This window comes from Acipenser ruthenus, chromosome 48 (genome assembly GCF_902713425.1).
Source record: "Acipenser ruthenus chromosome 48, fAciRut3.2 maternal haplotype, whole genome shotgun sequence".
NCBI lineage: Eukaryota > Metazoa > Chordata > Actinopteri > Acipenseriformes > Acipenseridae > Acipenser > Acipenser ruthenus.
Window position 1 is genome coordinate 1,308,085 of NC_081236.1, and position 23,135 is coordinate 1,331,219.

Consider the following 23,135-nt stretch of genomic DNA (forward strand, 5'->3'; position numbering starts at 1 on the left):
AGTTGAAATCCAAACCATTAGACCCAGTAGCTTTCCAGCACTGGGGTAGGAGACCCCTGATCTAACTTATAATCAGGGGCAGCAGTGTGGAGTAGTGGTGAGGGCTCTGGACTCTTGACTGGAGGGTCGTGGGTTCAATCCCAGGTGGGGGGGACACTGCTGCTGTACCCTTGAGCAAGGTACTTTACCTAGATTGCTCCAGTGAAAAACCCAACTGTATAAATGGGTAATTGTATGTAAAAATAATGTGATATCTTGTAACAATTGTAAGTCGCCCTGGATAAGGGCGTCTGCTAAGAAATAAATAATAATAATGAGTGAGTCAGTTAACCAGTGTTCATGGCAGCCAAGTGTACTACATGCAACATGTTTCTGTAATCAGATTACTCTTTCCAGTAACTGTGATGATTCTGTTTTTCACACTGGTGGTGACGGATTACATTTGATGTGAAAATATGACTTAGTTATTTAAATAAAAGACTGCGGCTAACGCACCAAATCAGAAAGCGCGAGTCGAGCCTCCCACGTCACACGAACGCGCGTTTCAGATCATCTCGCTAGAAAACAGCTTCAGAGGAGGGAAGGAGTGGGGTTTCGATAGCCGGGTCTTCAGAGAATATTTCCAGCTGCAGCCTGACCAAACCTGGAAAACAAAATCTCTGTAAAATGAGAGCCTGAGAAGTAACTGTTTGTAACTGTAACTAGTAACGGATTACTTTTTAAAAGTAACTTCCCCAACACTGTGAAAAGGGGACAATAATTGTCATGTGACCTTGCATTAGCCAATTAGGATGCTCTTTTAAGGGTTCAGTAATGCTGAGTAACTTTTTCATGACAAGGGTTTCTAAGATATATTATTAATTTCTTAGCAGACACCCTTATCCAGGGCGACTTACAATTGTTACAAGATATCACATTATTTTTGACATATAATTACCCATTTATACAGTTGGGTTTTTACTGGAGCAATCTAGGTAAAGTACCTTGCTCAAGGGTACAGCAGCAGTGTCCCTCACCTGGGATTGAACCCACGACCCTCTGGTCAAGAGTCCAGAGCCCTAACCACTACTCCACACTGCTGCCCTTTATGGTTCGAACTGGTGGATAAGTATGACACAGTGACTTTGATTTCAGACCCTCTAGCTTGCGAATGAATAGGTTCTGTTACACATTCTTTGTACAATATAGAAGTTTAGGTTATATATAATTCATGTGTTTAATCTTTCAGGTCTAAGATATAGTCTTCAATTACATGCTGCTGTATGCAATAGTGAGTTATCAGCTGATCCATTACTGTTCACATGCAGTGACAGCCGCGGGTCCGCTGGTTTTAATGTCAATTCGAGGGTCATTTGGATGGTCTGGTGTCCGGTGCAGTCACAGTGGGTTTATTTTCCTTGGAGTTGCTCAGCAAAAAAACTGAACTCGCCCAGCGGCCCCCTGACGTCATTCCTTTGGGATGTGGTGACGACACGGGCCCGCAGGAGAAGCCAAGGATCAAAAATAAATAAATTAAAAAAAAACTTTCAAGTTTTTAATGTTTGTTTTGGTTTTAATACCTTCGGGTGAAAGTTACACAAAACGTGTGAAAGCGCTGGTATGCAAGCACGCTAGGCACCCCAATGAGGGGAGGGGGGGGGGGGGGGAGGGGGGGAGAGACGTATTAATAACATGGGAAAGAGACTTTTTTTTTTTTTTTTTTTTTTTTGGAGGAGAATAAAAAGTTTTAGTATGAGTTTCAGCTTGCACAGCTGCCGTGATTCATTTGATTGCGATAGTTAATTCCGTGAAAGGAATTAGGATCTTATAAAAACCGCACTACGATTCGCTGAGTTTATTCGAGAATATATGTGTATATATGCGATAATATGTGTTTTATTTTAATTGACGGGACACGTTATTGAACAGATTCATGCATACGTGGTAATCTAAAACAAGACGGAGAAACTGTCGTTGGAGATCATTCTATAATTTCCAAAAAAAAAAAAAATCTAATTAACTGTACTGAAAAAAGACGAGCAGAAACACTGAAGCCAAGGTAATCATTTTAAAATGTTATTTTGTTTCTGGAGGGGAGGTAACGTGTAATTATATCGTTGGGTTGATATTATTACGAGGTATGTTTTTCATAATTCCAGGAGAGAAGTTGAAAATTGTTATACTTTCAGATTAAGACACGTTTTCCGTTAAACATGATCAAATTGTATTAGATATTTTACAAATGCGAATATTTAGTGAACAGACTCGTGCGTAGCTAAAACATTTTGCATAAGACGTAGAGTTTAAAATGCATTTTACTATGTCGTTTGTCGACAGTCTTTCTGTTAATTAAAAAAAAAAAAAATTATAGCTTAATTCCTAACACCCATTTTATTTATTTATTTATTTTACATTGTGTCTGTTTTTAATAAAATGTTTATTTGTTGAGGCCCTATAATCCCCGGACTCGAGTATTCCTTAGTGGCCGGTGTTGCACGTAGATAAATCGGTGCGCGCGTTTAGGTGAAAGCGTGGAAGGGAAAGCTGAAGGTTTGAGTGGGGGAGAGATTTGGAGATTGCGAGACATCCTCGCCACGCAATGTCTCCGCACGAAAGTCTTCAATGGGACACGCCTACCAAAGACAACGTGTTTTTTTGAGACAGTTGACCCATTTTTGATTATGAACGGCCCAGTTTGAAATATGGCATTGAAACACGGCCCAGTGTTTTTTTTTTTTTTCAAGCGTTTTCTGTACCGCATATTAAAGCAGACGCGTTTTGTTTCTTCCTGGGACAGGCGGTGTGACCTGTGTTGGATATTTAGGCGTTAGCAGGGTTAACGGCGCTTTGCTGATCTTGCAGCTGTGTATTGAGATAATGTTATCCCGCATGGCGTGTCTCATGCAAATTCCTGTTTTGTTGTGAAGCCCCCCCATGAGAAATGACCTTCCAGCTTTTCAACCACTCATTGTTTGCTGGTCCTGTTGCCACGGGAAACCCAAAGTGAACAGTTCCCAAGCAACCAAAAAAGAATCTTGGACTGATTTTTAACCTTTTCGTTGCTGTCGGAGACAAAATTAAGTCAAGGGCAGGGTATAGGGGTGGAGATTAAGACTCCCTTCGCAGAGCAGTTTGATCCATCCCTGGTTTTACTATGAGTTTAATAAGAAGTACAGGGGTGGAGATTAAGACTCCCTTCGCAGAGCAGTTTGATCCATCCCTGGTTTTACTATGAGTTTAATAAGACACAAGCTGGTAGTGATGGGGTGAAACTGCTGTGCAATATTGAATGGGTGTTTGGTGCCTGGCACTAAGGGTTCTGCAGACAAACGCAAAGCCAGTGAAGATGTAGGACACATTGATAACTCTGTATGAGAGCCACAGAAACCAGAACCACTCGGAATAATAGCAAACACCATTATTTTTTTTTCAATGCGTTTTAGTTCTGAAAGATGTCTGGTCCCACCTGGCTGCCTCCGAGGACTCTGGGTAGTCCTGAACGGTCAGGTGTCTCTGTCTCCGCCTCTGGCCCCCCCGCCTACAAACCGCCCAAGAAGGTCGCCATGGCAACCACAACCAAGTACGGGGCCTACGACCAGAACGGGGGACCTGGCGTTGGCGTGGCAACCAGATACCAGGCCACAGGGCCTACAGGTAAGACAAGCCTGGGTGTGGATTTAATACACGAACCCGTCGCCTCCAGTCCAGGGCAGGCTTGAGGCGCGGAAACTAAACCTGCTTGATTTTTGGTTTGAGATCGCTGTGGTGTCCGTGGAAGAAGTCTCTGTCGTGCTCCTCAATCCATTCTGGCTCAGTGGAGGGTGCGTTATTGAAAGCAGCCATCAGGGCTCAGCATTGTTGGCTGGACTGGATGCTTCAGTAAACTATTGGTTCAGCCTTCCAGAGTCATCAAGGGCCCCAGGGTATACCAGGAGAACATGCCCCCCTCCAGGGCCATGCCAAATCGGAGGGGGGGACACACAGGTCCGGACAGTGTATATTTTAAGGTCTTTGTCTCTCGTCCCTCAGTGCAGTCACCTTGTTCTGAACCGAGATTCTCACGTTCCAGGTGGAATGCCGTCGCCACACGTCCATGCAGAGGATTCTGGGACAGGTGGGTTCCTCTCCCCCATGTCGGGGGATCCCTACTACCCATCACCCCCTGCAGCGAAGGAGGAGAAGGCCTCTTGGAACCACCCTGTGACTTTTGACCTTCAGGTAGGAAGCAGTTTGACCTTCCAAGTGTGAGCTAACGAAATATTCTGCTGAATCTGTTACTAAGTGTGACAGATCTCTTAATGGTCCTATTAAGAGGAAGGAGACTGTGTGGTCCAGTGGTTAAAGAAAGGGGCTTGTAACCAGGAGGTCCCCGGTTCAAATCCCACCTCAACCACTGACTCAGTATGACCCTGAGCAAGTCACTTCACCTCCTTGTGCTCCGTCTTTCGGGTGAGATGTAGTTGTAAGTGACTCTGCAGCTGATGCATAGTTCACACACCCTAGTCTCTGTAAGTCGCCTTGGATAAAGGCGACTGCTAAATAAACAAATAATAATAATAATAATAATAATATTCAACATTAACTTTGCAGAGGTTTGAGTGGAGCTAACTTAAAGACAGGGCCTTAGGGGGGGGCCCAAGTTTAGCTCTAGTGGCCCCCTCGTTCAGATCCCAGACTATGACGTAAAGTTAAACCCCAAAATCGAACTATAATATGCTTCACTTCCCCCAACACTGTTCTGTGTTTCACGTGGCTCGTTTGTGTTTTTAGGCGCCCGGATCCCACCCCTCCAACATCGACGCGGAGATCGACTCTCTGACCAGCATGCTAGCGGACATGGAGAGCACCCCCCCGTACCCCCGTACCCCACGGGCACAGGTCAGAGACCCCCACACTCGACTCGTATAACTTTTACACAAGGTGTCCATCTTGTGTCCCAGAGCCCCCTGCAGTGTGTACCAGAAACACATCACTGTCCGAGGAAAATATTTTTCAACAAGATTGTTTTGAGATTGACCTGTGATGTGTGAAGAACAATCAGCTAGGGAATTACATTAACATCTGAGGATCGCTGTGCATCCAGATCACGCTCCCTCCTGCAACAATGCTGGCGACTGAAATGGGCAGCGGACTGTATTGTGGGAACAGAAAACCAGCCTTGTTGCAGGAGGGAGCGTGATCTGGATACACCGCGCTCCTGGAAAGAGAAATTCTTTCTCCTGGCGAACGCTCCCAAGTAAATTGATTTATGAGCCACGAGGTGTGATTTCAAAAGTCTGCAACATGTTTTAAAAAAAAAAAAAAAAAAAAAATGTAACAAGCTAGATCATCCAAAGTGTGTGTGTGTATATTTGTGTATATATATATATATTAAACGCTAACGCCACCTAGTGCGCAGCTTGTGTATTGCCAGCAAAACAAAAGGAAGCTTGATCCAAAGCAGCTTATTCTAAGAAACCATTTTGCATGAGATCACATTTATTATGACACCATCACACACACCATAACTCTCTGTCTCTCCCCACCAAACAGCCAGCTGACCGCTACAAACCCACAGCGCCACCTGGTGGGCAGCCCCAACCAGCCCCCAGCTACCACCACCCCCCCCAAAACCAACAAGCCCTCTCCCAACACCAACCCCACTACGCCACCGCGCCCGTGACCTCCTACACCCCCTCTCCCAGCGCCCAGCCCTACACCCCCTCTCCCAGCGCCCAGCCCTACACCCCCTCCCCTGCCCAGAAGAGTTACTCCTACCCTTCCCAGAGCTCCAAGCCCTACCCCCAGCCGGTGCCAGCCTCCTACACCACAGCCTCCACTCCCCCCGGCCCCAGGTTCAGCGTCCAGGTCCAAACGGCCCAGCCAGTCAGGAGCTATTCCCAAACGGGACGGCCAGCAGAGCAAGCCTACGCCCCGCCTTCGCCCCGGCAGCACCCCGAACCCCCCTACAGAGAGCGAGCCCCCTATCCTGACTCGGGACAGGGTTGGTACCCAGCTCCTCAGCTACCCTCGGAGGCTGCCAGCTCCCTGCCGGACGGTTCCAATCGAGGGTATCAGGGTTTTGCTGCTGCCCCTCCGGGACCCAGACCCTACCAGCCCAGCGCTGCGGGGCCAAAGAGGGGCCAGGAGGCCGTCCCGCCAGCAGCTGCCCCCCAGATTGCGGGGTATCCCCGAAACCAGGTGAGTCGAAGCACTGTTAATGAAATAATTCCATTAATCTTGCTTATTTTGCAGTTCTGTTAACTACATGTCACAGCAAATGTGTGTCTCATTTTAAAACATGATATCAGTGTGATTTTTAATGTTTTCTTTTTCTGTAATCGCAAATTAACACGCCCAGTAACCAAAAAAAAAAAAATCTATAACTATACATGCATTCATAGAGAATAGAAAAAAAAAAAACTAATAAAATAAGTCAGTTTTTCATTGGATCGCTTTAGCTTTTCAATGCAGCTGCATGTTTATCAAGTCGTCCTGAATAACAGACCCCCCCCTCTCCCACCCCTACCCCCGATCCAGGGTCCAGTCAACCGGCCGGAGGACGAGCTTGACCGGCTGACCAAGAAACTGGTGTACGACATGAACCACCCCCCTACTGACCAGTACTTCGGTGAGACTGGGAGGGATTGGGAGACACTGGGAGGGACCATGTTGTAGACTGTGTAATATTGCAAGGTGCTTCGCAGCTATAGGTCCTGTCTTACCAGCACTGTTTGTTGGATTGTGATGTGGTCAGATCTCAGGAAGATGCAGGGTGTCTGTCTGTCTCCTCTAAGGCTGCGTGCTGACGACGTCTCTGTGCGTCTCTCTCCAGGACGCTGTGCGCGCTGCGGGGACAATGTCCTAGGGGACGGGACGGGTTGCATCGCTATGGACCAGGTGTTCCATGTGGAGTGTTTCACCTGCATCACCTGCCAGTGCCGTCTGAGAGGACAGCCTTTCTATGCCATCGAGAAGAAATCCTACTGCGAGAACTGCTACATTGTGAGGGCTGTGTGTGTGTGTGTGTGTGTGTGTGTCCTGCCGTGAGAACAGAGATGAAATCTCTCATCTGATCTGTGTGTGTTTATCAGAGTCCTATTGAGAGAGCGCTGTCACAGTGATTAGATGTGTGCCTCTGCACAGGGCCTGTCGGAGAAGCTATTTTATTAGCGTGTTTAAACTGGTATTTCAAACCTAAAAATAACATTTTTTTAAAAAGAAGGCTTACAAGAGTATTCATTTAGTCGCAGTAACTGTCATTTATTGGGTAGATCCCTCCCATGCCCTTCTGGGATTTAGAATAGGGAAGCTACACTATATGGGAGTCAATGCAAAGTCTTCATGAGCAAATCTGTGTGTGTGTGCAAGGTAGTACTGCTAAGCCAGGCTTTTGCTGCCCCCTGCTGGTTGGTGGGTGTTTTATGTTTTCAGTTTTGAGAGAATCTGAGGCTTGGGATTTCAGTGGGTCTGAGTGAGTTTCTGTCCTTCGTTGATCAGCTTTGTGTCTTTCTAAACTGGGCATTCATTCAATATTGGGGAACTGCATGCTTGTCTCTCTCAATCGTTGATTTAGTTCAAACGGGGGCAAAATATTATTCTCCACTTTCTTCTCTCTCTCTCTGTGTTGCAGATCACCCTGGTTTCTGCCTTTTTCCTCTCTCTCTCTCTCTCTCTCTCTCTCTCTCTCCCTCTCTTTCTCTGTGTTGTAGATCACCCTGGTTTCTGTCCTACTCCTCTCTCTCCTCACTCACTCTCTCTTACTCTCTCTCTCTCTTGCAGAGCACTCTGGAGCGGTGTTCGAAGTGCTCCCAGCCCATCCTGGACCGGATCCTGCGAGCGATGGGGAAGGCCTACCACCCTCACTGCTTCACCTGCGTGGTGTGCAGCCGCTGCCTGGACGGAGTGCCTTTCACTGTGGACGCCACGTCCCAGATCCACTGCATCGAGGACTTCCACAGGTCAGTACAGAGCAGAGAGAGACACACATACACACACTGAGACAGCTCCCAGATCCACTGCATCGAGGACTTCCACAGGTCAGTACAGAGCAGAGAGAGACACACACACTGAGACAGCTCCCAGATCCACTGCATCGAGGACTTCCACAGGTCAGTACAAAGCAGAGAGAGACACACACACTGAGACAGCTCCCAGATCCACTGCATCGAGGACTTCCACAGGTCAGTACAGAGCAGAGAGACACACACACACACACTGAGACAGCTCCCAGATCCACTGCATCGAGGACTTCCACAGGTCAGTACAGAGCAGAGAGAGACACACACACTGAGACAGCTCCCAGATCCACTGCATCAAGGACTTCCACAGGTCAGTACAGAGCAGAGAGAGACACACACACTGAGACAGCTCCCAGATCCACTGCATCAAGGACTTCCACAGGTAAGAGTACAGAGAGGGACACCCACACACAGATACCTTCCAGATCCACTTCCTCGAGGACAGACAGAGCAGAGAGGTGCTGAGGCACAGCGGCCCCGGGCACCCAGGGTGAAAGCGGAGGGCAAAACGACGGTTTTCTTGTTTTGTGTGGCAGGAAGTTCGCCCCGCGGTGCTCGGTGTGTGGTAAAGCCATCATGCCGGAGCGTGGGCAGGAGGAGACGGTGAGGATCGTGGCGCTGGATCGCAGCTTCCACGTCAACTGCTACATGTGTGAGGTAAGCAGCCACGCCACTCTGCCAGCAGGGCACTGAACTGAAGCTGGGATCCTTCAGACCGGACCGCTCCGTATAATTCCATTGATCTTGCCCACTGTGCACTTTTTCATTCGTGACCTACAGCTCTGGCCAAGAGTTTAGCATCACCCTGTAGAATGAACTAATTTTGCTTCATAAAGTTGAGTGAATCCTGCTGAATAATGTTACGTTAACATATTGAATTACACACCGCTTTGTAGTTTTTCACATACTGAACGTAAAAATTGGGTGACATTTCGAAGTCTAACCAGAAATACTACTGTTCTGGCTTCCGGTAGACTTTTCTCGATATCATTTTGTAGTTTCTTTTGATGTTCAATCAGATCTGTGTGGTCCAGTGGTTAAAGAAATGGGCTTGTAACCAGGAGGTCCCCGGTTCAAATCCCACCTCAGCCACTGACTCATTGTGTGACCCTGAGCAAGTCACTTAACCTCCTTGTGCTCCGTCTTTCGGGTGAGACGTAGTTGTAAGTGACTCTGCAGCTGATGCATAGTTCACACACCCTAGTCTCTGTAAGTCGCCTTGGATAAAGGCGTCTGCTAAATAAACTAATAATAATCTAAATTATGTTCCATTATTTTTATAATGGTCCTAAAATGTCTAGATGATGCAAAAGGTTTGGCCATAACTGTAGGTCTCAAAACGCATGTGTTTTCCATTATAAAACAGATGCCTGGCACTGCACGAAGTTCTCTGTTTGCATGCCTTGCTTTCCAGGAAGTCTGTTCACTGCATCACTTCCTTGGTCACCCCAGCTGTGTCTTCAGGGACGTGTCAGTCAATCGAGGAATCAGCTGGTTGGTTAAAGGCTATATAAGGACCTTTTTATTTGATTGTGTTTCATGTTCCCATGTGTTGCTACAACTGTAAGTAAGGCGTGTGTATTGTTTTAAATTTTATTTAAATTTTATTTTTTTAAAATTATTTCACTGCCTCCAAGATGGCTTCCCATGTAGCTGCATGGACCACTCAAACTACATTTCCCATCATCCTTCTGCTCACATATGTAAGTGAGATGGATTTACCAGTGAGCAGGAGGATGATGGGTAATGTAGTTCTGAGAAATACATGAGAGGCCCTCTTGGAGCTAGAATAGAAACAGCCAGAGAGCCATGCAATTTAAAAATGGTCAAGATGTAAAATAATAATTAAAACAATACACGCACCTTACTTAAACAGTTGTAGCAACACATGGGAACATGAAACACAATCAAATAAAAAGGTCCTTATGTACCCTGTAACAGGAAATAAGCCACCAGGAACAATTTCACCCTCCAGGTCACCCAGGAAGTGCAAGACGGTCTCAAAGCTTGCAAACTGAGATTTCTTTAACCCAGTGTAGTTTCTGAGTGGAGGGGCATGGCGGAGAAAATGTATGGCTCTGTTTTGTTACAGGCACTTTAACAGGAATACATATGTATTTTTTTTGAACCCGTGTCCCTGTGTGTGCAGGACTGCGGCTCGCTGCTGTCTTCGGAGGGAGAGGGGCGTGGCTGTTACCCTCTCGATGGACACATCCTGTGCAAGGGGTGCAGCGCCCGGAGAATCCAGGACTTGTCTGCCAAAATATCCACTGACTGCTAATGGCACCCGGCACCCTGCACCCTGCACCCTGCACCCAGCACCCTGCACCCTGCACCCTGCACCCTGCACCCTGCACCCTGCACCCAGCACCCACTTCTAACAGGGCTAGTGTGAGTTTGTAACCCTGCTCAAACTCCTGGCTCCTGATCATTTCAATATTAATAATAATAACAGACTTCATTGAGGGGAGCTCTGAACCCCCAGGACTGGGTGCAGCAGCAGCAGCAGCAGCAGCAGGGCTAGTGTGAGTTTCTAACCCTGCTCAAACTCCTGGCTCCTGATCATTTCAATATTAATAATAATAACAGACCTCATTGAGGGGAGCTCTGAACCCCCAGGACTGGGTGCAGCAGCAGCAGCAGCAGGGCTAGTGTGAGTTTGTAACCCTGCTCAAACTCCTGGCTCCTGATCATTTCAATATTAATAATAATAACAGACCTCATTGAGGGGAGCTCTGAACCCCCAGGACTGGGTGCAGCAGCAGCAGCAGCAGGGCTAGTGTGAGTTTGTAACCCTGCTCAAACTCCTGGCTCCTGATCTTTTCAATATTAATAATAATAACAGACTTCATTGAGGGGAGCTCTGAACCCCCAGGACTGGGTGCAGCAGCAGCAGCAGCAGCAGCAGGGCTAGTGTGAGTTTGTAACCCTGCTCAAACTCCTGGCTCCTGATCATTTCGATATTAATAATAATAACAGACTTCATTGAGGGGAGCTCTGAACCCCAAGGACTGGGTGCAGCAGCAGCAGCAGCAGGGCTAGTGTGAGTTTGTAACCCTGCTCAAACTCCTGGCTCCTGATCATTTCAATATTAATAATAATAACAGACTTCATTGAGGGGAGCTCTGAACCCCAGGACTGGGTGCAGCAGCAGCAGCAGCAGGGCTAGTGTGAGTTTGTAACCCTGCTCAAACTCCTGGCTCCTGATCATTTCAATATTAATAATATCTTTGAGGGGAGTTCTGAACTCCTACTTTGAACATTTCTAATTCAACCAATGGTCCTTCAAAATGACTGTGCCGGATATCCTTGGCGATTTTAAACAATTATTAATGCTTTATTTGGATGGGAACCTAATGGGGGGGGGGGGGGGAATTATTTAATAGAATTCCACAGTGAAACCGGCTTAATATCAGTCCTGTTAATAACCCAGTCTGTTTATTCTACATTGAAATGTCCTGTGGGAATTATAGTGGGAGTCAATGGGGCCTGATCATATCCCTGAACACATGTCTGGATATGAAGGTTTACATTGAAGTGAGTTATTGTGCAGGATTGAGAAGTCCTGACTAGAAAGTACGGTCTAACCTACAGAACAATGTTTACAGCTTTTCTGGAGTTTGATTTCTTGCAACTCCGGCCAAAACTTTTGCATCACGTAGAATAAAAACTATATAAACTATAATTTCAGATCTTTTATGTAATCAAAGAAACTACAACATGATCTTGCAAAAGTCTACCGGAAGCCATAATAGTAGTACAGTATTTAAAGATTTTGCTAAGTATATAATATATATATATAAACTACAAAGCGATGTGTGATTCAATATGTTAACGTAACATTATTCAGCAGGTTTCATTCAAATTTGTGAAGCAACATTAGTTCATTCTATAGGGTGATGCAAAACTTTTGGCCAGAGCTGTACAGTTTAACCAACACATGATCCGAACTTTTTTTTTTGATATTAGCATGGTTGCTTCTACAATACCAGGGTAAACTAATGCCTTGTATAACCATGGGGGGGGAAAGCATGGTGAAAATGCAGAAATAGTTTTTTTTTTATAAGGGAACCTCTGTCAAAAAATGATCTCTTTTCTTTTGTTTAATATTGAGAGGTTCCCTCCAAACTAGACTGTCTGTCTGGGGGCCTGAGAAGTCAGTCTGTCCGTCCGTAGAAGGGAGTGAAGCCACTCCCAGAAATATTACCTGCTGTGGGCTTCCGTTCGTTATATAGAACTCAAATGAGCAGCTTTGAAATTGTCCCCCACCCCTGTTCTTTAATTGGGTGTCTAATGCTGTAATAAACACGGTGACCACCGGGGGGCAGCGTTGTAACGCCTGTGTTAATTCTGTTTTTTCTTTATTTTTTCATATGTAACATAGGCTGGATCGGCCAAAAGCCATCTAGTCTGTATTAAGCTGTGTCACCCGAGTCCAGGAGCTGCTCTTCAGTTCTGGTTGCCAGCTGTAGTTATATGTAACACACGCTAGATCAGCCACCTAAAAGAGCCAGCGCCATCTAGTGGCTGAGCTTTTTTTTATGCTGGCAATACAGTGCTCTAGATGGTGCTACTTATAGAGATGAAGATATAAAGATCGCCTGATCTAGCCTGTGTCACATATGTCTAGAAGAATGTATGTGGACTTGTGTGTGTGGAAGGTACACACGTATGTTAAGAAGGAGGTTTCTGTGCTGTTGCATCACGCCTGTACTTTCTGTGTACAGTTTGGTACAGATCTGCCTAGTGATGGATTAATAAAGGTCTATGTTTTACAGTAGCTGCAGTCTCTCTCTCTCTCTCTCTCTCTCTGGTGTATTGATGTTTCTTGAAGTTTTAACCAAGCACTGCACATCTGTTCTTGCCTCTCATCATCACCCTTTGGAAGGAGGGCTACCCAATGATTTAAAATCCATTGATCCGTTTTCTTCCCTGGATTTTAAAAAACCACGAGCAACACAGATTCAGTCCTGCGACAAGTGTGCTGACATGGATTACACTAATGTTTGTGTCTGTCTCTCTGTCCTGTCCTGTCCTGTCCTAGCCCCCCAGATTGGAACGCAGGACCCAAATTCGGGAATTGCTAATTTTCACAAAACGATAGCTTCGTCTACACCAGCGTACGTTTCGCTGATCCTCCAGTCGACACAGCCCCAATCTGTCAGGCTTGTAAGGTAATTTAATAGAGATTCGTTTAGGACTGCACAGGGTGTCCTTACCGCTGAATACAGGCTCTGAGTATCGCGTTTCCATTGCAGTCAACAAATAAAAGACCCATATTAACACTGAAACGGATCTGTTATTTAATTCATTAACAAATAAAAGGCAGTATTCTCATATCTTTATTACACATTCATATCCACGTTTTGTTCCTGTGAGTGAGTACATTTTATATACAGGTAGGTTTAACAGACGGGAGGGTGGGGTCATCGTGAGGTCACAGGGACTACTTTTGTCCCCGCGGATTAACACGACGTGAACGTCTTCCAGAAGAAGTTCTTGCACCCTGCTTTGCGGTCGCGCTGCGGCGCGGGGAGCTGACGTGTCGCATCCCTTCGTATCCCAGAGTCCTCGGCGGGGAGGATGGCGTTCTCTGGCTTCAGGAGATCCGAAAACATTTTCAGAAGCGAGATGCTGGAGAACTCCTAACAGGAACAGAGACCACAGGAGAGGTTACAGGATGGATGAAATATATTGTAATTTACTGGGAAACAGATCCTCAGGTTATTTTAGCATAGATATAGATTTTATAGCTATCTATAATATTACTTAGCAGACGCCCTTATCCAGGGCGACTTACAATTGTTGCAAGATATCACATTATTTTTACATACAATTACATTATTTTTTACACACATTATTTTTACATACATTTCCCCATTTATACAGTTGGGTTTTTACTGGAGCAATCTAGGTAAAGTACCTTGCTCAAGGGTACAGCAGCAGCAGCGTCCCCCACCTGGGATTGAACCCACGACCCTCCGGTCCAGAGTCCAGAGCACTAACCACTACTCCACACTGCTGCACTATATATTTGTTTTCATCAATTATATAACAAAATATATTCAAACACATATTTACTGTGGAGATATTTTCACAAATACACACCATGTCATCTTGTAATAATAATTGAATCTCATTATGCCAAATAACATAGTGAAGAAGTTAACAAATTTAAATATTTGAAAATATATTTGTATAGTAAAAGCATTGCAAAGTGTAATAAAGCACGGTGAAGCACAGAGAGGTGTGATAAAGCATATTAACAAACATGGCAAACCAGGTAGCATGATAAACAGAGACAGACAGACACACACAAACAGTTACACACATATAAAAGCAGACAAACACAGGCAGATAGACAGACAGATGAACAGACCGACCGACAGACAGACAGGCTGTGTGGTCCAGTGGTTAAAGAAAAGGACTTGTAACCAGGAGGTCCCCGGTTCAAATCCCACCTCAGCCACTGACTCATTGTGTGACCCTGAGCAAGTCACGTCACCTCCTTGTGCTCCGTCTTTCAGGTGAGATGTAATTGTAAGTGACTCTGCAGCTGATGCATAGTTCACACACCCTAGCCTTGGATAAAGGCGTCTGCTAAATAAACTAATAATAATAATAACAGACAGACAGATGAATAGACAGACAGGCAGACAGACAGGTGAATAGACAGACAGACAGACAGAGACAGATGAATAGACAGACAGGCAGACAGACAGGTGAATAGACAGACAGGCAGACAGACTCTCGTCTCTCACCTCTTTTTCCTCGGGTAAGTCAGTCCTCAGTAGCTCAGCCAGCCTATCGCTCTGCAGGGCTCCACTAGCCCGGGCCAGCAGCACTGACACAGACACGGCCACCAGCAGGATCTGCAGCTGAGAACACAGCATCATCTTCAGAGAGCAGCACTGACACAGCTCCACGCCAAACACCGCAGAACCTTATATACCTGGAGGGAGGGGGGGTATCCAATCAGAGAGGGGCAGGAGGGGGGCAGCCCATCGGAGAGACAGGTGGAGCGAGGGGCAGCCCATTGGAGAGAGGGGCAGGAGGGGGACAGCCCATCGGAAAGGGGCAGGGAGGGGGGCAGCCCATCTGAGAGAGGGGCAGGGAGGGGGGCAGCCCATTGGAGAGAGGGGCAGGGAGGGGGGCAGCTCATCAGAGAGGGGCAGAAGGGGGGCAGCTCATCGGGGATGGGGGCAGGGAGGGGTGGGAGTGTGTCTGACCTTTGTAGTTCTTTTGCTAATAACTGAAAGTGACTCTTAAGCTAATTCGTTTTGATTGGGAAGTATTATTAATATCTCTGTTACCGTAAATCTTCTAGTAGTAGCCCAAGACTCTAGTCAGACCCCACCTAGAATACGGTGTCACATCCTTGCAGCGGAGATGGAGCAGAGGACTAGGCGGATCCCACGAGGTCAGGCTAAAAACGCTTCTCAGCCTGGGACAGAGAAGAGAAAGAGGGGGACTCGAGTGAAGTTTCTAAAATCTTAATTAAAATAAATAAAGTTAAACCCAAGACTCAGATTTAGCACAGAGAGCAGGACGAGAGGGGAACAGAGACTTTAGAAAGGAAGGTAGGAAGCACTTATAAATGCGTGGAACAGACAGACCGACACCCCCCTAGATCCCCTTGATATTCTCAAGAGCTTCTCCTTAATCACGTTACTACTAAGCGGTTTTATGTGGGAAAATGTGTGACATACAACGAACTTGACATTTTGGTAAGGGTGTGTATACCTGAAAGAGATCAAACATGCATATTCACCTGGGATTGTGAGTCTGGATTAGATTAGATCTGTTAAAATGTACTCATGGTTTAAGCTCTGCGGATTGCTACTGGGCGTCTGACGTGACCCAGTATAGTTTTGTTTGATCATGTTGATGTGGAATTTATTTTCTGCAAGAGAGGATTCTGGGATACTGCTGTAAACCTTTGGAGGGGAGAAATATTATCCAGCGCTGTTAATATTTATTTGGACAGTGTGTTTATTCATAATGCTTTCAACCGGGCAGCAGTGTGGAGTAGTGGTTAGGGGCTCTGGACTCTTGACCGGAGGGTCGTCAGTTCAATCCCAGATGGGGGGACACTGCTGCTGTACCCTTGAGCAAAGTACTTTACCTAGATTGCTCCAGTAAAAACCCAACTGTATAAATGGAAAATTGTATGTAAAAATAGTGTGATATCTTGTAACAATTGTAAGTCGCCCTGGATAAGGGCGTCTGCTAAGAAATAAATAATAATAACTAGGGTGCATAATTATTCAGAATGACTTTACCATACATCTCTGTGATTTAGAGAAGCATTGTAAAGCACAGAGAGGTCTGGTAAAGCATAGAGAAGCATTGTAAAGCACAGAGAGGTCTGGTAAAGCATAGGGAAGCATTGGAAAGCACAGAGAGGTCTGGTAAAGCATAGGGAAGCATTGTAAAGCATAGAGGGGTGTGGTAAAGCATAGGGAAGCATTGTAAAGCACAGAGAGGTCTGGTAAAGCATAGGGAAGCATTGTAAAGCACAGAGAGGTCTGGTAAAGCATAGGGAAGCATTGTAAAGCACAGAGGGGTGTGGTAAAGCATAGGGAAGCATTGTAAAGCACAGAGAGGTGTGGTAAAGCATAGGGAAGTATTGTAAAGCACAGAGAGATATGGTAAAGCATAGGGAAGCTTTGTAAAGCACAGAGAGGTCTGGTAAAGCATAGGGAAGCATTGGAAAGCACAGAGAGGTCTGGTAAAGCATATAAAAAAAACAACATGAGGACATGACATGCAGACGGACGGATGTACGGACATCTCCAAAGTATCCTCAAAATTTGCTGGTTAAATAAACTTTGAATGTCACTTTTGAAATCTTTCTTCCACATTCAAAACTGTAAACTGTTAGAAACTCACAGATCTTTTTACCTGAATTATTACAATTAGGAACTTCACTTTAGTGTGGGGAGGGGAGGGGAGGGGGTGTTGAACCCCACTGGGCCGCTCCCCGTTTCCTCGCAGCAGGACAGTCGCTGCAGGAGGACCCCACGCTGCCATTTATAGCAGCCCAGCGTGGTGCCTGATGGCAGCGCTGACGCTCTCATGTCAATCAGGCGCAGGCTGGGTAATGTTAATTACAGCCAGAGGCATCCAGAGACCCGAGGAGGGAGTAATGAAGACAAGCTGTGAAGCTGCCTCTTCACCTGACCTCACTGCAGGGGGAGGGGGCTGCTGTTCAGCAAAACTTACTGGGGCTTTAGAATCCATTCCCCTTAACACTTAAACTGAGGGAACATTATTTCTTAGCAGACGCCCTTATCCAGGACAATTGCTACAAGATATCACATTATTTTTACATACAATTACCCATTTATACAGTTGGGTTTTTACTGGAGCACTCTAGGCATTAGGCAGCTGGCTCTTTGAGATAGATAGATATGTGTGTGTGTTTAAAATGAACTTATGTATCCTGTGGTAGTTCAATTAAAGGTGAAACCACTTCCACAGGAAACATTGCCTTTAGCTCTCTTACAGAGAGAGCATCTCAAGGGTTAAAATAAAAATCGAGGTGACTGATCTCTCGTAATTAAAGAAAGGACAGTTTCTCCTAAATTATAATGAAACAACTAGCTGAATTGACAAGGTCATTAGAGCTGACATTTCGCTGCCCTATGGGAGGGCTCCGTCCAGCAAAAGAGGCACAGCCAGTATCCCTGTCAGCTTTTACTCTCCTCTCTATTAGATCAATCTTAACGAGGCAGGGACTTCATATTACATGTCCTTATTATCCCTGCAGGGGATACAGTGCAGGCGGGCATTCAAATGTCATGTATCAGGAGAAACGCTCATGAAACTGGGATGAATCTTTAGCACCGAGTCAAGCAGACCAGCGTTTCATTTTCTTCTAGTTTCAATAACACTGATGAAGGCACTAGAGCCCAAACGCTGGTCTGCTTGACTCAGTCTCTTCTAGTTTCAGTAACACTGATGAAGGCACTAGAGCCCAAACGCTGGTCTGCTTGACTCAGTCTCTTCTAGTTTCAATAACACTGATGAAGGCACTGGAGCCCAAACGCTGGTCTGCTTGACTCAGTCTCTTCTAGTTTCAATAACACTGATGAAGGCACTGGAGCCCAAACGCTGGTCTGCTTGACTCAGTCTCTTCTAGTTTCAATAACACTGATGAAGGCACTGGAGCCCAAACGCTGGTCTGCTTGACTCAGTCTCTTCTAGTTTCAATAACACTGATGAAGGCACTGGAGCCCAAACGCTGGTCTGCTTGACTCAGTCTCTTCTAGTTTCAATAACGCTGATGAAGGCACTAGAGCCCAAACGCTGGTCTGCTTGACTCAGTCTCTTCTAGTTTCAATAACACTGATGAAGGCACTGGAGCCCAAACGCTGGTCTGCTTGACTCGGTTACATTGACTTCCCAAAATGCAGTTTAATGCCACATTTCCATCCGCCACTGGGAGTGGGTTTGAAATCAGACTTGTTCATTTCCATCAGCAGCGGATCTGAGATCAATTTCAATTGGGACTGTCTGTCTGTCTGTCTGTCTGTCTGTCTGTCTGTCGGTCAGCCCCAGTTTCCAGGTTTGGTCAGGCTGCAGCTGGAAATATTCTCTGAAGACCCGGCTATCGAACCCGCTCCTCCCCTCCTGTGACGCTGTGTGTTTTGAATCACCTATAATATTAGGATTGAGACATAATTTTTTTTTAAAAAAGAACATAATTTCGATATTTTATTTAACGTCGTGTCATCAAAGAAGCTACAACATGATCTCGCAAAAAAAGTCTACACCGGAAGCCATAATAACAGTACAGTAGTATTATTTGTTTATTTAGCAGTATTTCATGTTAGATTTCGAAATGTCACATTATTACATTGTTTGTCTCATTTTTCGTTATGAGGGAAAAACTACAAAGCGGTGTGCAATTCAATATGTTAACGGAACATTATTCAGCAGGTTTCATTCGACTTTATGAAGCACAATTAGTTAATTCTATATAGAGGGTGATGCAAAACTTCTGGCCACAGCTGAACATCACTATAAAAATGTCATTCAAAGAATGATCTCGTTTTTCCATAGAGTTTCGTCCTTTATAGATTCTTATCCATTATCTATACGCTCTTATCTTGAGTTCAGGGGCGCTCTGTATAATGTATTGTGTAATACTGCCACCTAGTGTCTGTAGGTTGGAACTAGTCGGAAACCCTCATAAAAGACCAGCAAACGAGAGATAACACAAGCGGTCATACAAGCACGTGTATCACACTTCACAATTTTGCATACAAATTCAAATTCAAATTCAAATTCAAAAAATGCTTTATTGGCATGACGAGAGCGCTCAGGTATTGCCAAAGCTTTTATAATACAAAACAGAAATAATAAAACGGAAATAAAATTACAGAACCTAACAAACACAAAAAACCATTGTTCCCTTCCCTTTGAACGATATAACTACCTCCCTCCCTCCCTCCCTCCCTCCTCATCATCAGTAACCCCATGGTCATGTATGCAGGGTGTCACACACTGTCTCTCAGGTTGTGGCAGGCAGACACATACTGTGCTGCTAGATTTGCAGTTCGCTCCTCCTCTCCTAGAAGGATGGGGATTTTACTCGAAATGGAGAGGAGGTTAAACTCTGCCATTTGTTTTTTGAATTGGGGGATATATCTCTCCCGTATCTCTATGTATTTTGAGCAGGACAACAGGAAGTGCATTTCTGTCTCTACCTCTCCCAGATCACAGTGACCGCACAGCCTTTTTTCTTTGGCAATCCAGGTTTTTTTGTGCCGGCCAGTTTCGATGGCCAGGCTGTGGTCACTGAGTCTGTACTTGGTCAGGATCTGTCTATGTTTTGTGTTTTTGACCCTGACCAGATATTCTGCCAGGGTAAATTCTTTTTTTAGGGCCAGATAGCATTGTAATTTATTGTGTGATTCAATTTCGTTATTCCAGTGTACTTTATAATTGTTTTCCAGATTTAGATTAATTTGTTTCATTTTTTGTGCTGGGAGTTTTTTGTTGGTGGTGTTCTGAAGCTCGCTGGTATTAATTTGACTTATTTGGCTGAGCTTCAGTACCATTCTACTGAGGGGATTCTCTTGTGGGGGCTGTGAGCAGCTCCGCAGTGCAGTGTGGTGGTAGGACTGCGGATCAGCCTGCTGTAGATGGACCCAGTAGTTGAGCGCTCGTTTCTGTATGGAGTGGAGTAAGGGGAACCGGCCCAATTCAGCCCTGCAAGCGCTATTGGCTGCACTCCTGTGAACCTGCAGGAGGTGTTTACAGAATTCCAGATGGAAATTCTCTATGGGGCTTTGATCCCATTTTTTATAATCAGGGTTCATAAGGGGACCCCATACTTCACTACCATACAGAAGGATTGGCTTTATTATGCTGTCGAAAATTTTTAGCCAAATTTTTATTGGTGGTTTAATTTTGTATAGCCGATTCTTTATTGCATAAAAAGCCCTGCGCGCTTTATCTCTTAATGCATTTATAGCCAGGTTGAAGTTCCCAGACGCACTGATTTTTAGACCCAGGTAATTGTAGCTGGTGCTATGCTCCAAGGTGTTGTTTCCCAGGGTGAAGTGGTACCTGTTTCCCTGAGATCTGGCTTTCTTCTGGAATACCATAACTCTGGTCTTGTCCAGGTTTACTGTCAGTGCCCATTTCTGACAGTACTGCTCCAGCAGTGCCAGGCTCTGCTGCAACCCCTGTTCAGTGGGTGACAGCAGGACCAGGTCATCTGCATAGAGCAGGAATTTGATTTCTGAATTTGATTTTTTGTTTCTGCAAAACCGCGTATCCCACTGTGATGAAACCCTGTCTGTGTCTCTGTGCCTTTGCCGTCCGTCTGCCACAATTATATATTTGTACATAACTTAAGAATACAGTTATCCCTCGTACTGTTTAAACTTTGCTCTGACGCCTCATCGAGGTCTTACACATCGAGGTCTTACGCGTTCTATCGCCTAGCTCTGTTTATATTAATCTCCAGTGCTTTCCAATAGATTTAATAAAAATATATACAATATGTATTAATAACTCAATCGATTTCGACCTCAGGGCTGTTTTTGCTTAACAAGCCTGAGAATGAATCATACAGCTCCGGTCAAAGGTTTTAGCATCATCACCCCCCTCTCGAATGAACACATTCTGCTTCATAAAGTCGAATGAAACCTGCTGAATCACGTCACGTTAACATATCGAGTTACACGCCGCTTCGGTAACTGTGATGTTATTTTTATTAAACATACAAGTTCCTCAGACTACCACCAGGGGGAGCCAAACACCGGCGACGACAGAGAGCGTCCGCCTCTCTACGCTGGGCTGTCCTTCACTTTGCTGTGCTGTTATGACAGGTATATATTGTAAGGGATTTCCTCTGGAAGTGAAAGAGATGAGCAGCCCGTGTTCCTTCGGGAAAGTTACAGCCCGGAATCTTGCGATCTCCTGGAATAACAGCATTCCGTGTTGTCAGCGGGATGGGGTGTTCATCTGTAACACTGCTTTTGTGACTAACACTTTCCAACCACACCTGCACGGTCTGCTGCACTCAGCACTCCCTCAAACAGACCTTACTGTAGCAACATGTTCCACGCAGCCCACGCCAGAGCTATCAGAAACACACATCCACTGTAGGCAAAAAAAAACACCCCTATAATTATAATAATCCTCATTATTTAGCAGACACTTTTATCCAAAGCGATTTACAGAGAGTGAACGATGCATCATCAACAACTGCTGCTCCTGATGCTGCTGCAGAGTCACTTCCAATAGGACCTCGTTTGTTTGACGTCTCATTCAAAGGACAGAGCAGAAGGAGGTTCAGTGACTTGCTCAGGGTCACACACACACACAGGGAGTCAGTGGCTGAGCCGGGATTTGAACCTCCTGGTATCAAGACCCCTTTCTCTAACCACCGGACCCCCAAGCCATGACTTACGAAGCTCAAATGAAAGCACAGAACTATTTGTAATACGCTGGTGAGACCACACTTAGAGTACTGGGTCCGAGTCTGGTCAACACAGCACCAAAGGGACATTGTGGTCCTGGAGAGAGTCCGGCGAACAGCAACTAGACTAATCCCAGGGCTGACTGGGATGAGCTTTGAAGAGAGGCTGAAAGAACTGAATCTAGCCTGGAGCAGAATTAGATACTAGATATTATAGGTCAGGCAGGGACAATAGCGTCATTCATTTAATCATAAAATGGGATCTGCATTTAAAAAGACACCGCAGACTTGTGCTGGAGTTTAAAACTCAGAGTGTTGGTATAACGTGCCTAAACATAGATTATAATATTATACAGTGCTTCTAAATATATGAACATAATTAGAATTATGTACGGGTGTGTTTTGACATTCAGACACTCTGACCTGCGTTTTCTGAGTCTTTTTCTGTACTGGGGAAGGTTTGTAATGAAGCCGTCTAGAATACACCCAAACCTGACTTCTAAATAGAATCAATCCCTGAATGCAGTTTAAAAAAAAAAAAAAAAACTTGTAATTTTTAAATAAAATGGCGACAAAAAGCCAAGTTTATCAGGAGCTCACCAATAAACTGGCAAAACACGCATTAAACCATTCGTGTAACCGTGACAAACTGCCTGTCCACTTTATTAAGATCTTAAGAACATAAGAAAGTTTCCAAACGAGAGGAGGCCATTCAGCCCATCTTGCTCGTTTGGTTGTTAGTAGCTTATTGATCCCAGAATCTCATCAAGCAGCTTCTTGAAGGATCCCAGGGTGTCAGCTTCAACAACATTACTGGGGGTTCCAGACCCCCACAATTCTCTGTGTAAAAAAGTGCCTCCTATTTTCTGTTCTGAATGCCCCTTTATCTAATCTCCATTTGTGAAACATTTTCAATATAGTATATAAATCTCATAGCTATTGCAAGATGCCTCACCATTAGGATATATCTCTTCTGTCTCACCGCATTCTAAGCAGACCCCTATAAAAGTTTCTGCAGTAAATTTGCACAGTGATTTTGCAGTTTTCACATGCTTTTCCCCATGGCCATGCATTTATCATCAATCTCATCAAGCAGCTTTTTGAAGGATCCCAGGGTGTCAGCTTCAACAACATTACTGGGGAGTTGGTTCCAGACCCTCACGATTCTCTGTGTAAAAAAGTGCCTCCTATTTTCTGTACCTTCACCGTTTGTCCTG

At 45.2% G+C, this 23,135-nt stretch overlaps 2 protein-coding genes across 2 annotated transcripts; one reads left to right on the plus strand and one right to left on the minus strand.

The window, feature by feature from the left end:
• The first annotated feature begins 1,694 nt into the window (after positions 1-1,694).
• LOC117962603 (thyroid receptor-interacting protein 6-like) lies at positions 1,695-12,759 on the plus strand. Its single transcript, XM_059014456.1, has 10 exons — positions 1,695-2,038; positions 3,423-3,633; positions 4,049-4,197; positions 4,750-4,857; positions 5,512-6,159; positions 6,499-6,589; positions 6,794-6,963; positions 7,741-7,919; positions 8,516-8,636; positions 10,129-12,759. The coding sequence occupies exons 2-10, from the start codon at positions 3,432-3,434 to the stop codon at positions 10,258-10,260; spliced, it is 1,800 nt and encodes a 599-aa protein (XP_058870439.1). The 5' UTR covers positions 1,695-2,038; positions 3,423-3,431; the 3' UTR covers positions 10,261-12,759.
• Positions 12,760-13,240: 481 nt separating this feature from the next.
• Positions 13,241-14,887, minus strand: LOC117404541 (somatostatin-1). The gene is made up of 2 exons (XM_034007407.3): positions 14,741-14,887; positions 13,241-13,624 (listed from the first exon to the last, which is right to left on the minus strand). The coding sequence occupies exons 1-2, from the start codon at positions 14,873-14,875 to the stop codon at positions 13,445-13,447; spliced, it is 315 nt and encodes a 104-aa protein (XP_033863298.3). The 5' UTR covers positions 14,876-14,887; the 3' UTR covers positions 13,241-13,444.
• Positions 14,888-23,135: the final 8,248 nt, after the last annotated feature.

What these genes read in the sequence shown, in the direction of transcription:
- LOC117962603 (XM_059014456.1), top strand. Translation starts at nt 3,432, where the DNA reads ATGTCTGGTCCCACCTGGCTGCCTCCGAGGACTCTGGGTAGTCCTGAA. An exon ending in CCCGTACCCCACGGGCACAG is followed by an intron (nt 4,858 to 5,511) that starts GTCAGAGACCCC and finishes CCCACCAAACAG; the next exon opens with CCAGCTGACCGCTACAAACC. An exon ending in TCAACTGCTACATGTGTGAG is followed by an intron (nt 8,637 to 10,128) that starts GTAAGCAGCCAC and finishes CTGTGTGTGCAG; the next exon opens with GACTGCGGCTCGCTGCTGTC.
- LOC117404541 (XM_034007407.3), bottom strand. Translation starts at nt 14,875, where the DNA reads ATGATGCTGTGTTCTCAGCTGCAGATCCTGCTGGTGGCCGTGTCTGTG. An exon ending in ACTTACCCGAGGAAAAAGAG is followed by an intron (nt 13,625 to 14,740) that starts GTGAGAGACGAG and finishes TGTTCCTGTTAG; the next exon opens with GAGTTCTCCAGCATCTCGCT.